The following is a 16,949-nucleotide window of genomic DNA, read 5'->3' as shown; positions in this document are numbered from 1 at the left end:
CTCCTTCCCATCATACAACAGTCACTGCTGGTACAGACACACAAGTCTCAGCTCCTTCCCATCACACAGCAGTCACTGCTGGTACAGACACACAAGTCTCAGCTCCTTCCCATCACACAGCAGTCACAGCTGGTACAGACACACAAGTCTCAACTCCTTCCCATCATACAACAGTCACTGCTGGTACAGACACACAAGTCTCAGCTCCTTCCCATCACACAGCAGTCACTGCTGGTACAGACACACAAGTCTCAACTCCTTCCCATCATACAGCAGTCACTGCTGGTACAGACACACAAGTCTCAGCTCCTTCCCATCACACAGCAGTCACTGCTGGCACAGACACACAAGTCTCAGCTCCTTCCTATCACACAGCAGTCACTGCTGGTACAGACACACAAGTCTCAGCTCCTTCCCATCACACAGCAGTCACTGCTGGTACAGACACACAAGTCTCAGCTCCTTCCCATCACACAGCAGTCACTGCTGGTACAGACACACAAGTCTCAGCTCCTTCCCATCACACAGCAGTCACAGCTGGTACAGACACACAAGTCTCAACTCCTTCCCATCATACAGCAGTCACTGCTGGTACAGACACACAAGTCTCAGCTCCTTCCCATCACACAGCAGTCACTGCTGGCACAGACACACAAGTCTCAGCTCCTTCCCATCACACAGCAGTCACTGCTGGTACAGACACAGGTCTCAGCTCCTTCCCATCACACAGCAGTCACAGCTGGTACAGACACACAAGTCTCAACTCCTTCCCATCATACAGCAGTCACTGCTGGTACAGACACACAAGTCTCAGCTCCTTCCCATCACACAGCAGTCACTGCTGGTACAGACACACAAGTCTCAGCTCCTTCCCATCTCACAGCAGTCACTGCTGGTACAGACACACAAGCCTCAGCTCCATCACACAGCAGTCACTGCTGGCACAGACACACAAGTCTCAGCTCCTTCCCATCACACAGCAGTCACTGCTGGTACAGACACACAAGTCTCAGCTCCTTCCCATCACACAGCAGTCACTGCTGGTACAGACACACAAGTCTCAGCTCCTTCCCATCACACAGCAGTCACAGCTGGTACAGACACACAAGTCTCAACTCCTTCCCATCATACAGCAGTCACTGCTGGTACAGACACACAAGTCTCAGCTCCTTCCCATCACACAGCAGTCACTGCTGGTACAGACACACAAGTCTCAGCTCCTTCCCATCACACAGCAGTCACTGCTGGTACAGACACACAAGTCTCGGCTCCTTCCCATCACACAGCAGTCACTGCTGGTACAGAAACACAAGTCTCAACTCCTTCCCATCATACAGCAGTCACAGCTAGTAACTTTTCACAGAGTAATGGCACCTGTATTTACAGCCTCATGTGTTCAGAATGTTAGGTTTTACCTTGCATATGTATAGACAGAAGCTCATTCTGCTCTCACTAATTACTTCAGTCTAAAACCAGCCAATCAGCACCAGTGCTATATCAGCCAATAGGATTCTGGCAAGGAGGGGGATCCTTGATTAGCCATACAATGCCAGGACTGTGTGAGTCTATTGTAAGAAGGGCATGCTGGGAGTTGTTTTATAATGATACCCAGCTAAAGGAAGACCTGGGTCTTATGTTTTCCTGCTGAACTGCAAATCCCATCATACCTGTGTGTACCAGCATGGCAGCAGATGTGTAGAAGAAGAATATGGTGGCAGGATGATTATGACTGGTTGTGGACATGGGCATGCGTCTTACACATCCCTACTGAGAGCTGGTGGGTTTATGGGATGCAGCAGATGGGTGGGTATTTAGAATAGTTGATGGGTCATGGGGGTGCTGATTGAGGAGGCAATGAGAAGATTGAATGTAGGAAGGTTTGCCCAGCTGAAGAGTCCAGCTATAGACAGCCCACCTCATCCTCTGGCTGAAGCCCCGCCCACAGTCCTCCACATGCATCCAGCAGGAGTCACTCCTGAGCCAGCCTGGGTGGAGCAGAAATGACCACGCTTTGGGCAGCAGAGAGAGAGGTGGGCGTGGCAGAAGTAGTGAGAGGAAGTGGAGTGACACAGCAAACAGACTGGCCACAGCAACAGCTCTCAAGGGCCGGATGCAGCATGCGGGACACCATTTGGACAGCCCTGCCCTAACTGACAGTTGTTGGGTCTGAGCATGGTACATGGCACAGGTACAGAGGCATTTTACCAGGTAGAGGAGTCACCTGATAACTTTGTGCATTCAGCTCAAACCTCTTCATGTTTGCTGAATATAAAACAAAGACACAGAGAGAGGGAAATTTCCTTTCCTCAGATCAGTCTGGATGAATGGCAGCCTCTAATATCCCCACATCTGCAGCTCACAGCAGGAAAAGTCCCACCTGCCTGAAACATGGAGCTTCTAGAGGTTCTGGGGACGGATAATCATCCCTGCAGCCCATTATAGAACTGGGGTATTTCTGATTTATTCAGTGCCCCTTGTTGTGTCCTCCATGAATAGGTCTGTGTGAGATCTGATGTGACCCCAAATGTGATTTATGCTGCCACCATTTCCCACACTCTGCTCTTCCCTCCTCACTGGAGTAAATTCTCTTCTGTATAGAATATGAGATATTTGCTTGAAGGATGGCCAAGACATTTCCTGCAATCAGCACAAGTGTCAGACAGGGCATCTAGAACATTTCCCACACTCAGTAAATGAAAAAAGGCCTCTCATTTTTATCAACTGTATTTTTATTATTACATTTTTCACTTTACATTAAACAAAGCTCCATCAGAAAAAGACCACAAAAGAAAAGCTTAGCACCTGCTGTCAATACACATCATATGTAGACTATGCATTCGGTAATGCAGAAAACAGCTGATTTTACAAATCACCTTGCCAAATGCAAACTCACTAAACCTGTTACTGCACCGAAAAGTAAAATTACTAGTGAGGAAAATTACTGACTTACTGTGCGGTATTGTCAAGAAATTGCAATTCACAAAGATTAAAGCATTTGGTAAATCAAGTGAAATTGTTTGATATTAACCACTTGCCGACCGCCCCCAGCCGATGGACGGCGGCAAAGACTGGGCCCAAACGACCGCAATACGCCCATCGGCGGGGGCGGCTGCGGGAGTGGCTATGCGGCGATCGCGTCATTCGTGACGCGATCAGCCGCCGGGGACTGGCTCCGCCCACCGCTCGTAGTAACCCGCCGGCCGTTCGGAAGCGCCGGCGGGTTACTAGCACCCGGATCGCCGCATTTACATTGTATAATAGGCTTTGTAATGTATACAAAGCCTATTATACTGGCTGCCTCCTGCCCTGGTGGTCCCAGTGTCCGAGGGACCACCAGGGCAGGCTGCAGCCACCCTAGTCTGCACCCAAGCACACTGATTTTCCCCCCCCCCTGCCCCCTGATCGCCCACAGCACCCCTCAGACCCCCCCCTGCCCACCCCCCAGACCACTGTTTGCACCCAGTCACCCCCCTAATCACCCATCAATCACTCCCTGTCACTATCTGTCAACGCTATTTTTTTTTTATCCCCCCCCTGCCCACTGCCCCCTCCTGATCACCCCCCACCCCTCAGATTCTCCCCAGACCCCCCCCAGACCCCCCTTCCCCGTGTACTGTATGCATCTATCCCCCCTGATCACCTGTCAATCACCCGTCAATCACCCGTCAATCACCAGTCAATCACCCCCTGTCACTGCTACCCATCAATCAGCCCCTAACCTGCCCCTTGCGGGCAATCTGATCACCCACCCACACCAATAGATCGCCCGCAGATCCGACATCAGATCACCTCCCAAATCCATTGTTTACATCTATTCTCTCCTCTAAACACCCACTAATTACCCATCAATCACCTATCAATCACCCCCTATCACCACCTGTCACTGTTACCCATCAGATTAGACCCTAATCTACCCCTTGTGGGCACCCAATCACCCGCCCACACGCTCAGATTGCCCTCAGACCCCCCTTTATCAATTCGCCAGTGCAATATTTACATCTGTTATTCCCTGTAATAACCCACTGATCACCTGTCAATCACCTATCAATCACCCCCTGTCACTGCCACCCATCAATCACCCCCTGTCACTGCCACCCATCAATCAGCCCCTAACCTGCCCCTTGCGGGCAATCTAATCACCCACCCACACCAATAGATCGCCCGCAGATCCGACATCAGATCACCTCCCAAGTGCAGTGTTTACATCTCTTCTCTCCTCTAAACACCCACTAATTACCCATCAATCACCCCCTATCACCACCTGTCACTGTTACCCATCAGATTAGACCCTAATCTGCCCCTTGCGGGCACCCAATCACCCGCCCACACACTCAGATTGCCCTCAGACCCCCCCTTATCAATTCGCCAGTGCAATATTTACATCTGTTATTCCCTGTAATAACCCACTGATCACCTGTCAATCACCTATCAATCACCCCCTGTCACTGCCACCCATCAATCACCCCCTGTCACTGCCACCCATCAATCAGCCCCTAACTTGCCCCTTGCGGGCAATCTGATCACCCACCCACACCAATAGATCGCCCGCAGATCCGACATCAGATCACCTCCCAAGTGCAGTGTTTACATCTCTTCTCTCCTCTAAACACCCACTAATTACCCATCAATCACCCCCTATCACCACCTGTCACGGTTACCCATCAGATTAGACCCTAATCTGCCCCTTGCGGGCACCCAATCACCCGCCCACACCTCAGAACGTCCTCAGACCCCAGCCATGATCACCTCGCTAGTGCATTGCTTGCATCTATTTCCCCCCTCTAATCACACCTTGAGACACCCATCAATCACCTCCTGTCACCCCCTAGCACACCTACCCATCAGATCAGGCCCTAATTTGCCCCGTGTGGGCTCCTGATCACTCGGCCAAACCCTCAGGTCCCCCTCAGACCCCCTTCCGATCACCTCCCCAGTGCATTGATTGCATCTATTTTCCCCTCTAACCGCCCCCTGAGACACCCATCAATCACCTCCTGTCACCCCCCTAGCACTCCTATCCATCAGATCAGGCCCAAAACATCCTGTCATCTAAAAGGCCACCCTGCTTATGACCGGTTCCACAAAATTTGCCCCCTCATAGACCACCTGTCATCAAAATTTGCAGATGCTTATACCCCTGATCAGTCATTTTGAGAAATTTGGTTTCCAGACTACTCACAGTTTTGGGCCCGTAAAATGCCAGGGCAGTATAGGAACCCCACAAGTGACCCCATTTTAGAAAGAAGACACCCCAAGGTATTCTGTTAGGTGTATGATGAGTTCATAGAAGATTTTATTTTTTGTCAAAAGTTAGCGGAAATTAGATTTTTATTGTTTTTTTCACAAAGTGTCATTTTTCACTAACTTGTGACAAAAAATAAAATCTTCTATGAACTCACCATACCCCTAACGGAATACCTTGGGGTGTCTTCTTTCTAAAATGGGGTCACTTGTGGGGTTCCTATACTGCCCTGGCATTTTAGGGGCCCTAAACCGTGAGGAGTAGTCTAGAAAACAAATGCCTCAAAATGACCTGTGAATAGGACGTTGGGCCCCTTAGCGCACCTAGGCTGCAAAAAAGTGTCACACATGTGGTATCGCCATACTCAGGAGAAGTAGTATAATGTGTTTTGTGGTGTATTTTTACACATACCCATGCTGGGTGGGAGAAATCTCTCTGTAAATGGACAATTGTGTGTAAAAAAAAATCAAAAATGTGTCATTTACAGAGATATTTCTCCCACCCAGCATGGTTATATGTAAAAATACACCACAAAACACAATTTACTACTTCTGAGTACGGCGATACCACATGTGTGACACTTTTTTGCAGCCTAACTGTGCTAAGGGGCCCAAAGTCCAATGAGTACCTTTAGGATTTCACAGGTCATTTTGAGACATTTGGGTTCAAGACTACTCCTCACGGTTTAGGGCCCCTAAAATGCCAGGGCAGTATAGGAACCCCACAAGTGACCCCATTTTAGAAAGAAGACACCCCAAGGTATTCTGTTAGGTGTATGATGAGTTCATAGAAGATTTTATTTTTTGTCACAAGTTAGCGGAAATTGATATGTATTGTTGTTTTTTTTCACAAAGTGTCATTTTCCGCTAACTTGTGACAAAAAAAAAATCTTCTATGAACCCACCATACTCCTAACAGAATATCTTGGGGTGTCTTCTTTCTAAAATGGGGTCACTTGTGGGGTTCCTATACTGCCCTGGCATTTTAGGGGCCCTAAACCGTGAGCAGTAGTCTAGAATCCAAATGCCTCAAAATGACCTGTGAATAGGACGTTAGGCCCCTTAGCGCACCTAGGTTGCAAAAAAGTGTCACACACGTACTCAGAAGAAGTAGTATATTGTGTTTTGGGGTGTATTTTTACACATACCCATGCTGGGTGGGAGAAATATCTCTGTAAAAGGACAATTGTGTGTAAAAAAAATCAAACAATTGTCATTTACAGAGATATTTCTCCCACCCAGCATGGGTATGTGTAAAAATACACCCCAAAACACATTATACTACTTCTCCTGAGTACGGCGGTACCACATGTGTGGCACTTTTTTGCACCCTAAGTGCGCTAAGAGGCCCAAAGTCCAATGAGTACCAAGTTAGCGGAAAATGACACTTTGTGAAAAAAAACAATTAAAATCAATTTCCGCTAACTTGTGACCAAAAAAAAAAAATCTTCTATGAACTCACCATCCTCCTAACGGAATACCTTGGGGTGTCTTCTTTCTAAAATGGGGTAATTTGTGGGGTTCCTATACTGTCCTGGCATTTTAGGGGCCCTAAACCGTGAGGAGTAGTCTTGAAACGAAATTTCTCAAAATGACCTGTGAAATCCTAAAGGTACTCATTGAACTTTGGGCCCGTACTCAGGAGAAGTAGTATAGTATCGCCGTACTCAGGAGAAGTAGTATAATGTGTTTTGGGGTGTATTTTTCCACATACCCATGCTGAGTGGGAGAAATATCTCTATAAATAGACAATTGTGTGTAAAAAAAATAAAACAATTGTCATTTACGGAGATATTTCTCCCACCCAGCATGGGTATGTGTAAAAATACACCCCAAAACACATTATACTACTTCTCCTGAGTACGGCAATACCACATGTGTGGCACTTTTTTGCAGCCTAACTGCGCTAAGGGGCCAAAAGTCCAATGAGCATCTTTAGGCTTTACAGGGGTGCTTACAATTAGGCACCCCCAAAATGCCAGGACAGTGAACACACCCCACAAATGACCCCATTTTGGAAAGTAGACACTTCAAGGTATTCAGAGAGGAGCATAGTGAGTCCGTGGCAGATTTCTTTTTTTTTTGTCGCAAGTTAGAAGAAATGGAAACTTTTTTTTTTTTTTTGGTCAGAAAGTGTCATTTTCCGCTAACTTGTGACAAAAAATAAAATCTTCTATGAACTCACCATGCCTCTCACTGAATACTTTGGGATGTCTTCTTTCCAAAATGGGGTCATTTGGGGGGTATTTGTACTATCCTGGAATTTTAGCCCCTCGTGAAACCTGACAGGTGCGCAGAAAAGTCAGAGATGCTTGAAAATGGGAAAATTCACTTTTGGCACCATAGTTTGTAAACGCTATAACTTTTACCCAATCCAATAAATATACACTGTTTTTTTTTTTTTATCAAAGACATGTAGCAGAATAACTTTCGCGCTCAAATGTATAGGAAATTTTACTTTATTTGAAAAATGTCAGCACAGCAAGTTAAAAAAGTCATTTTTTTGCCAAAATTCATGTCTTTTTTGATGAATATAATAAAAACTAAAACTCGCAGCAGCAATCAAATAGCAGCAAAAGAAAGCTGTATTAGTGACAAGAAAAGGAGGTAAAATTCCTTTAGGTGGTAGGTTGTATGACCGAGCAATAAACCGTGAAAGCTGCAGTGGTCTGAATGGAGAAAAAGGCTCTGGTCCTTAAGGGGCGAAAAGACTGTGGTCCTCAAGTGGTTAACCTACAGCTCTGACCAGCCAGTAACTCACAATCTCCATGTGGTAACATTGTCAGGTGTAGCAGACAGCCAATAGGGAGAGCCACACAGCCCTGCTTCTCACCCCACTTGATCTTATACTCTGCAGGGTGGGACTTCAAGATGGCAGTGGAGGAAGAGACATTTTAAAAGGCTTTTGTGAGCTCCCTCTAGTGGAAGTCTGCATATAGAAAGGGATGCACTGGACAGAAAAGACTACCACATTTGGGAAATTTGAGTGAATTTGAAAAAAGGAGTGTAGAATGCCTTCTTAACTACTTACTGCACCAGGTGCAGTATAATTAAGTCCTGGGAAACTTCACTTGAAGTCCCAGGGCTGTAAATAGTCATCTTCAGCTGCGGGCAGGCGCCGCAGGTTCTCATCACCGCCCATTAGCAGGGAGATGAGTGAATGAGAACACATATGGAGTTAATAATAATAGAGTAGGTCCTGCCATTACACACCATTATATACCACGCACCAATGTTCTGGCTGGTTGTAATCTGGGCGCAGGGGGAAGCTAAGAGATGGCTGTCCCTGTGCTAGGTAAACTAGGGGAATACAACAAATATATTCCCCTACTGATTACCTGATTTGTCCCTTTGGCCCCATAATTTGGGGTCCTGCTATTGCCGGACCTGAATTAAAGTGATTTGGTAGCAGTTCCACCTGCGCCGCCATCGCCATAATTAAAGTGAATCTGAAGTTAAACGTAAAAGAAAAAAAACAGATACTTACCCAAGGAGAGGGAAGACTCTGGGTCCTATAGAGCCTTCCCCGTCCCCTCTTGGGCTCCTCCTTCCCCCGCAGGCTTCTCCGATTTAAAGCTCCAGCCACAGGATACTTTGGCAGTCTTCAGGACCCATCCCTGGAGTCCTGTACAATACTTTATGTGTGGGTATAAGTACAGCATGTGTGCATTGAGTGTGTATGTATGCTGGAGGTGTGTGTAAGAGTAAGTACACACGTGATGATTGCCACACATCAGGGTGTAATGTATGCTGGTGGTGTGTGTAAGAGTAAGTACACGCGTGATGATTGTCACACATCAGGGATCAGGAAATTATACCTTGGGTGACAATTCCATTCAGAGCCCGATGCTGTATAAACACATTGCCTGCACTAGCTTCTAGGCTATGGAGGGGGCGGAGGGAAAACATGTAGTGCACAACTGTTCAGCTTCCCGGGGTCAGGGGGTGTGGGGGAGAGAGGGGCGGAGTGAAAAACAATGCGATTGGGACTGCTCAGGTGTCATTAAGGGTCCGACATACCAGAGCAGTTGCTGTACTCACACTAGATGAGCAAATGATCATTGGACTAAGCAGTCATTATCAGCAGCTTCAGCCAAATTTTATGTAGTGTGTATGTAGCTTAAAGGGACCAAGGCTGAAAAATGATGTCTGTAAGAGCTCTTAATGCAAGGCTCTGTGTAAGTGCTGCGAGCATCAGCAGGTGCTAGGGTTTGATCACCGGTAAATAATTATTAGTCATAAATTTCACCCCTCTCGACTGGCTAAAGTGTTTCCAAGGCTCTGTGGCCACTCCTGCTTGCGTTACCAAGGCCCGCCCCCAGACACTTTATTAGGCTGCAACTGTGAGCTAGGGGCAGGCCATGGCAAGGCAGGTGACGCTCCAGAATACTGCAAGCAGGAACCGCCACCCCAGTTTTGCCAGTGGGGGGGGGGGGGGAGCTTCAGACATCTATTGGTTTATGGGCAGGCAGGTGAGGTATTAAAACTAGCATTCATCTTAATATTAACTTTCATGTTTTATCTTTTTAAACCATGGTATTCCTCACAAATGTAGAGAGCGTGCTGGAGACGCTGCATGGGACTCAGGAGGTGGGGCAAGCGGATTGGTCACTCTTGTACAATGTGGGGGGAGGTGGAATCTGGGAAGCAGGGACACCAGGAAACTTTCACAGGGGTCCCCCAAGGTTTGTAGTTATGTCCCTGCCTTGCATGTATATTTCATGTGGCTTGGAATTTGGTAAAGTAATGCATACAGCGTGTCATATGTAGTCTGGATACCTCTATCTGAGACTTGAAGGGTCATAGGCCGTGGATGGGAGGTATAAAGCTGGTGCAGTTGAGTAATCAGCAGCATCTAAGGGGTGTTCCCCAAGTCACCTAACAAAGGCCCAATTGGAGGGTGATATGCATCGTAAGAGTGTTATAGCAGAGCAGAGTGGTGAATGCAAATGTAAAACTTGGAAAAAGTAATAGATGTAGGGTACTCGGACTATGCAAAGACTTCTGATACAGTTCCCCTCAGTAGCCTAATGCAGAAGCTGAGGATCCAGGGACTAGGATCTGCATGCATAGAGAAATGGTTATAAAAGAAGGCAAAGAGTGGTAGTAAATTGATCATATTAGCAGTGGGGTCCTGCAAGGGTCAGTACTAGGTCCAATCATTTTCAATGTATTTAATACTGATCTAGCAGATAGAATACAGAGTAATGTTGCTATTTTAATACAAGATTATGCAGAACACTAAGCAGGGCAGTGACATTTTCCAACTGGATCAAGTTATTTGGGCACTAGGATCATCAGGTGCCAATATAAATTACTGGTAATCAGGTGCCAATATACATTATTGGTAACTGGGTGCCCATGACTAGGGCTTCTCAGCGGTGTGAATTCTCTCATGGGTGACGAGCTCTGATTTCTGGGCAAAACATTTCCCACACTCAGCACAAGAATAAGTCTTCTCACCAGTGTGACATCTCTTGTGTTTAACAAGCTCTGATTTCTGTACAAAAGATTTCCCACACTCAGTACATGAATAGGGTTTCTCACCAGTGTGACATCTCTTATGTACGATAAGGTTCCATTTCTGTGCAAAACATTTCCCACACTCAGCACATGAGTAAGGCTTCTCACCAGTGTGACATCTCTCGTGTTTAACAAGCTCGGATTTCTGTACAAAAGATTTCCCACACTCAGTACATGAATAGGGTTTCTCACCAGCATGGGATCTCATATGACTAACAAGAGATGATTTCCATGCAAAACATTTCTCACACTCAGTACATGAAAATGGCTTCTCACCAGTGTGAGATCTCTCATGTGTTTCTAGATGTGATTTAAGAACAAAACAGTTCCCACACTCAGCACATAAATAAGGCTTCTCACCAGTGTGATGTTTCTCATGTATGAAAAGATTTCGTTTCTCTGCAAAACATTTCCCACACTCTGCACATGAATATGGCTTCTCACCAGTGTGTGATCTCTCATGTACAACAAGTTGTCCTTTTTGTGTAAAACATTTCCCACATACAGCACATGAATAAGGCTTCTCACCAGTGTGAGATCTCTCATGTATAATGAGGTGTGCTTTAAGTCCAAAACATTTTCCACACTCAGCACATGAAAAGGATTTCTCACCAGTGTGAGATTTCTTATGTCTTACAAGGGTTCCCTTACGTCCAAAACATTTCCCACACTCAGTACATGAATAGGGCTTCTCACCAGTGTGAATTCTCTCATGTGCAACAAGATTTGATTTAGAAACAAAACATTTCCCACATGTAGAACAGGAATAAGCCCCTACAGCAGGGGGAGAGCTGTGCTGGGTATGAGGCCCCTCAGGGTTAGACAGGTGAGGGTAGTCTGGGGGACTATTTGGGGTAGCCAGGATATCTGCAGGAGACTCTTGTCCAATGTCATCATCATCCATTGTACAGTCTGTGGATACAGAGAGATGAGTCTCTGAGAGGTTCCTGATGCCGGGACTCCGCCCTGCAAATAGAGAAACATCATCACTTCCTGTTAGAGAATTCTGAGGGGAGAAACAATTATCATTAGGGATTGTCAGTGAGCTGCTGAGAATTCCAAGTTGACACATAGCGTTGCATATAATTAGCATACAATTAGCACCATCTTGGAGTTATTGGCATGTCACTGGCCATCGCTAGTTATCAGCCTGACAGAGAACTACAGAAGATTGGCTGCCTGTAATGAGCACAATCACATGACAATAACTTTGCCTTGCATCAATGGCATAACTATCGCCCCTGCAGCCCCTGTGACTGTGGGAGGGCCCGGAAGCAGGTAGGGCCCCCTGAAATAACGCCACACATCGATCAGAGCGGCCGGTGTGAGGAAACTGTAAAGCCGGTGTAGTGTTGCAGCTCTGTCCGGCTCTGTGGGGAAGTGGACCACACCATGTTTCATTAGCAGAGGGGTGACCTAGGGCAGGAAGAAATGAAGTTTATATACTGTACTTAGACCAGGCTATTGCCTCATCTAACCTGTCCTCCCGAGCATACTGTGCAGCAGCTCTGTGGCTGGCAACTAGCAGAGGAGGACATTCCTGTCATCCGTCCCCCCTAGTGTTGGTCACTCAGATGCAAATAATTTTCAGTGGATGCAAATTTACATACGTTTTTATGCAAATGCATTCAGCTTAAAAATGAACCAATCAAATCCTGCTGCAGTAAAATTCAACTGGCTCATTTTCAAGCTGCATTAAAATGTGCATATTCTTGCACCAACTTGAAATTATTTGCATCTCACTGACCATCTCTAATCAAAACCCTTGCCAGATCTGTCATTTGTCTATTCACTCCATGCCTGAAATTCCTGCAGTATTGGGGTAACCTCTTGCTCTTGTGAAATTTGAATACTTGCATAATTGTACTCGGCATAGTTGTTTTACCAGAGGGATTTTTTAGCTACTTTTAACTTCAGTCCCCCCTCCCCCCCATCATCACTCACATTCTTACAGCATCTCCTCCACTTACTAGCTTCATGTGATCTATACTGTGCCCAGCAGGGACACGTTTCTTATTCAGCTTCATATGTATTTTCCATCTCTAATGTTTATCACTCACCTGTGCTCATCCCTGTAATAATGTCTTCCTTCTTATATGTCTGCAACACGTCACCCTCCTCCACAGATTGCTGATCACTCCTCACATATGTCTCTTCTTCTTCCTTTTTAATTGTCCCCATCATGTCACTATCCTCCATAGACTGCTGATCACTCCTCACATATGTCTCTTCTTCCTCTTTAATTGTCCCCATCATGTCACCCTCCTCCATAGACTGCTGATCACTCCTCCCATACGTCTCCTCTTCTTCCTCCTTAATTGCCCTCATCATGTCACCCTCCTCCACAGACTGCTGATCACTCCTCACATATGTCTCTTCTTCCTCTTTAATTGTCATCATCATGTCACCCTCCTCCATAGACTGCTGATCACTCCTCCCATACGTCTCCTCTTCTTCCTCCTTAATTGCCCTCATCATGTCACCCTCCTCCACAGATTGCTGATCACTCCTCACATATGTCTCTTCTTCTTCCTTTTTAATTGTCCCCATCATGTCACTATCCTCCATAGACTGCTGATCACTCCTCACATATGTCTCTTCTTCCTCTTTAATTGTCCCCATCATGTCCCCCTCCTTCATAGACTGCTGATCACTCCTCACATATGTCTCTTCTTCCTCTTTAATTGTCATCATCATGTCACCCTCCTCCATAGACTGCTGATCACTCCTCCCATACGTCTCCTCTTCTTCCTCCTTAATTGCCCTCATCATGTCACCCTCCTCCACAGACTGCTGATCACTCCTCACATATGTCTCTTCTTCCTCTTTAATTGTCATCATCATGTCACCCTCCTCCATAGACTGCTGATCACTCCTCCCATACGTCTCCTCTTCTTCCTCCTTAATTGCCCTCATCATGTCACCCTCCTCCACAGATTGCTGATCACTCCTCACATATGTCTCTTCTTCTTCCTTTTTAATTGTCCCCATCATGTCACTATCCTCCATAGACTGCTGATCACTCCTCACATATGTCTCTTCTTCCTCTTTAATTGTCCCCATCATGTCCCCCTCCTTCATAGACTGCTGATCACTCCTCACATATGTCTCTTCTTCCTCTTTAATTGTCATCATCATGTCACCCTCCTCCATAGACTGCTGATCACTCCTCCCATACGTCTCCTCTTCTTCCTCCTTAATTGCCCTCATCATGTCACCCTCCTCCATAGACTGCTGATCACACCTCACATACGTCTCTTCTTCTTCCTCTTTATATGTCCTCATCATGTCACCCTCCTCCACAGACTGCTGATCACTCCTCACATATGTCTCTTCTTCTTCCTCTTTATATGTCCTCATCATGTCACCCTCCTCCACAGACTGCTGATCTCTCCTCACATATGTCTCGTCTTCCTCTTTAATTGCCCTCATCATGTCACCCTCCTCCATAGACTGCTGATCACTCTTCACATATGTCTTTTCTTCTTCCTCCTCCTCTTTAACCACAGTGTTAACATGTGTCGGTTCTCCACCCTAAATTCACAAAGTGAGATATAATTGAAAATGTGACCACAGATAACAGCATACACAAAGGGAAATAATGTGTCACAGTTTGCAGTCTTTGGGGACCCTCTGCTCCACTTACCTGATAATGGTCGGTGATGGTGTGAGCTTCTTGTGGACAATCCTGGGAATAAAGAGGACCTGTACATCTCTCTGGTGGGATTCTGTCACTGGGTCTACCTGTAGGAAACAAACATACTGACTAATTACATTGTCTATATATGTTGGTTAGATGATGGTGGCGATCTAGGAGGACCCTCCATACTGCTCTCTCCTTTACAAAAAATAAAAGTCTCCTCTTACCCAGTGATGTGGGGGGTGGCTGATTCTCCATCATGGTGTCCTTGTAGAGGTCCTTGTGTCCTTCTATATGCTGCCTCTCCTCCATGGAGAAATAGATTGTGACATCCTGAAACCTAATATGAACCTGAAAAATACAATGATACAGTCACCACCCAGACACACCCTTACCTGTAAATGGATAGTATCCCATAATTCCCAGCACTGCTCACCTCTCCTGTCAGCAGCTCCATCATCTTCTTGGTGATTTCTAGAATCTTCCACTTTCTCTCAGATACCAGGGAGTGAGGTGGGGGAATTGTAATGGTCACATGATCACCAGACTTCACTGGCGTATAACTCTGTTAAGAGAGACCAAAAATAATGGCATATCACCTCCCAGAACCCTCCTCACATCTCTAGTCAGGTGTCTGTTTTATTAAAAGAGATAAGAGCGATGTCATGTGACCTCCCAGAATCCTCCTCACCTCTCCAGACAGCAGACAGATGATCTCCAGGGTGAAGTTGAATATCCTCTCAGTCATGTGACTCTGGTCCTCATCCATCCTCAATGATGTGGTCATGTGATCCATACAGGATGCTGCTGCCTCTTGACGGGGAATAAGGGGAGGATAATTTAGTGCCAATAATTTATTGAACACCCCCCCCCCCCCAAAAAAAAAATCTACTGATTTACTGATTAAATACTTACAGCCAAACTACTATGCTATTACTAGGCTACAAGTCAATTGGCTAGTATTGCCTGGAAGTGGGTTGGAAGTACTAAGCGATGGGCTACTATCAAGCACCCACTTCAGTGCCATAAGACACATGCCTGCCAAAGCTGGCCCCAATTCACCTGCCTATCACTCCACATTGCTGTCATGGTAGGGCCATGCAGAGTATCACAGGAAAGCATAAAAATTTGGTTTATAGCTACCTGTGTACTATACTCACAGCGTGCTGCAGTCCTGTCCTCCCTCTGCCTCCTCTCCAGCTGGCCTCCTCTCCTCACACCCACCACCCATTGTTACCATTCCTGTGATGTTACAGCAGTGCTGGTAGTGGTAGAAGGATGAGGATATGAGGAGAGAAGAGGCAGAGTCTGTGTCTAATAGGAGCAGAGGACTGGAGCACACTGACAGCTAGCTATAAACCAATGTAATTCCTTCCTTATACTAATCTGCACGGAGGTGGGGGAAGAAATAGCATTACTGGGATAAGGGGACATTGCATACTGGAGGATAATGGAAATGCTGGGGGACACAGGGAGGATAAGGCTACACTGGGAAAGAAATGGCATCACTGGGATGGGGGACATTACATACTGGTGGATAATGGGCATCCATGGGCATTCAGGATCTTGCACTCTCCTGGTCTTTCCTCTTATCTCACAGATAGGACCTTCAGAGTCACCTACTCCGGCAACACCTCCTCTCCGCGACACCTCAATGTTGGAGTTCCCCAAGGCTCAGTCCTCGGACCTCTCCTTTTCTCTATCTACACTCATGGTCTTAGCCTGCTCCTTTCCTGTTCCTTTGGCTTCCAATATCACCTATACACTGATGATACAAATATATATGCGATTCATCCAACACCAATCCACTCCTACATGTATATAATTAACACCTATAAATATGACTCAGAGTGACTGGGTTGAAAGCAGCAAAGAAAAGGAAGCAGAACCCATCTGCAACCAGGTCTAACTTCAATGAGTCATAAACACCAAAGGATATATATGAATAAAAAATACCATTTATTAATATACTTAAAAAAGAAGTTAGACCTGGTTGCAGATGGGTTCTGCTTCCTTTTCTTTATACACGGATGATACCCAAATCTACATTTCAGCACCTGACTTAGGTACTTTAACAGCTCGTGCCCCGGACTGTCTCAATGCAATCACCTCCTTCATGTCCTCCTGTTTTTTAAAACTCAAAATGGACAAGACTGAAATGGTGATATTCCCACCTTACAATCTAAACGCCCCTGTCTGACATCACTATTTGTGTTGATGGCATTTCAAGATCACCTGTCTACCAGGCTCGCTGCCTAGGTGTAATAATGGACTCAATCCTCTCATTCAAACCACTCATAGACAAAACTATCTGCCTCTTGTTGCCTCCACCTTAAAAACATCTCCGCATCCGCCCTTTTCTCACACAGGATGCTACCAAACTTCTGGTGCATGCCTCGATTATTTCACGACTAGACTATGGCAACTCTCTGCTCTACAACCTCCCTGCCAACCATTTTGCCCCCCTACAGTCCCTCATGAACTCTGCTGCACGACTCATCCACCTCTCCTCCAACTTCTCTGGCCCATTTACCCTCTGTCAGTC

At 46.1% G+C, this 16,949-nt stretch overlaps 1 protein-coding gene across 1 annotated transcript in view; it reads right to left on the bottom strand.

The window, feature by feature from the left end:
• Positions 1–7,795: 7,795 nt before the first annotated feature.
• The window catches only part of LOC137537118 (uncharacterized), a 105,498-nt gene continuing 96,344 nt past the window's right edge, over positions 7,796–16,949 (bottom strand). Inside the window, exons 23-28 of the mRNA XM_068259252.1 lie at positions 15,096–15,217; positions 14,841–14,969; positions 14,632–14,755; positions 14,411–14,508; positions 12,825–14,298; positions 7,796–11,730 (exon numbers count right to left, since the gene is read on the bottom strand). Coding sequence (XP_068115353.1) covers positions 10,607–11,730; positions 12,825–14,298; positions 14,411–14,508; positions 14,632–14,755; positions 14,841–14,969; positions 15,096–15,217 — 3,071 coding nt within the window. The 3' untranslated portion in view covers positions 7,796–10,606. The remainder of the gene's footprint in view (positions 11,731–12,824; positions 14,299–14,410; positions 14,509–14,631; positions 14,756–14,840; positions 14,970–15,095; positions 15,218–16,949) is intronic.

This window comes from Hyperolius riggenbachi, chromosome 10 (genome assembly GCF_040937935.1).
Source record: "Hyperolius riggenbachi isolate aHypRig1 chromosome 10, aHypRig1.pri, whole genome shotgun sequence".
NCBI lineage: Eukaryota > Metazoa > Chordata > Amphibia > Anura > Hyperoliidae > Hyperolius > Hyperolius riggenbachi.
This window is presented reverse-complemented; position numbering and strand designations above follow the sequence as displayed.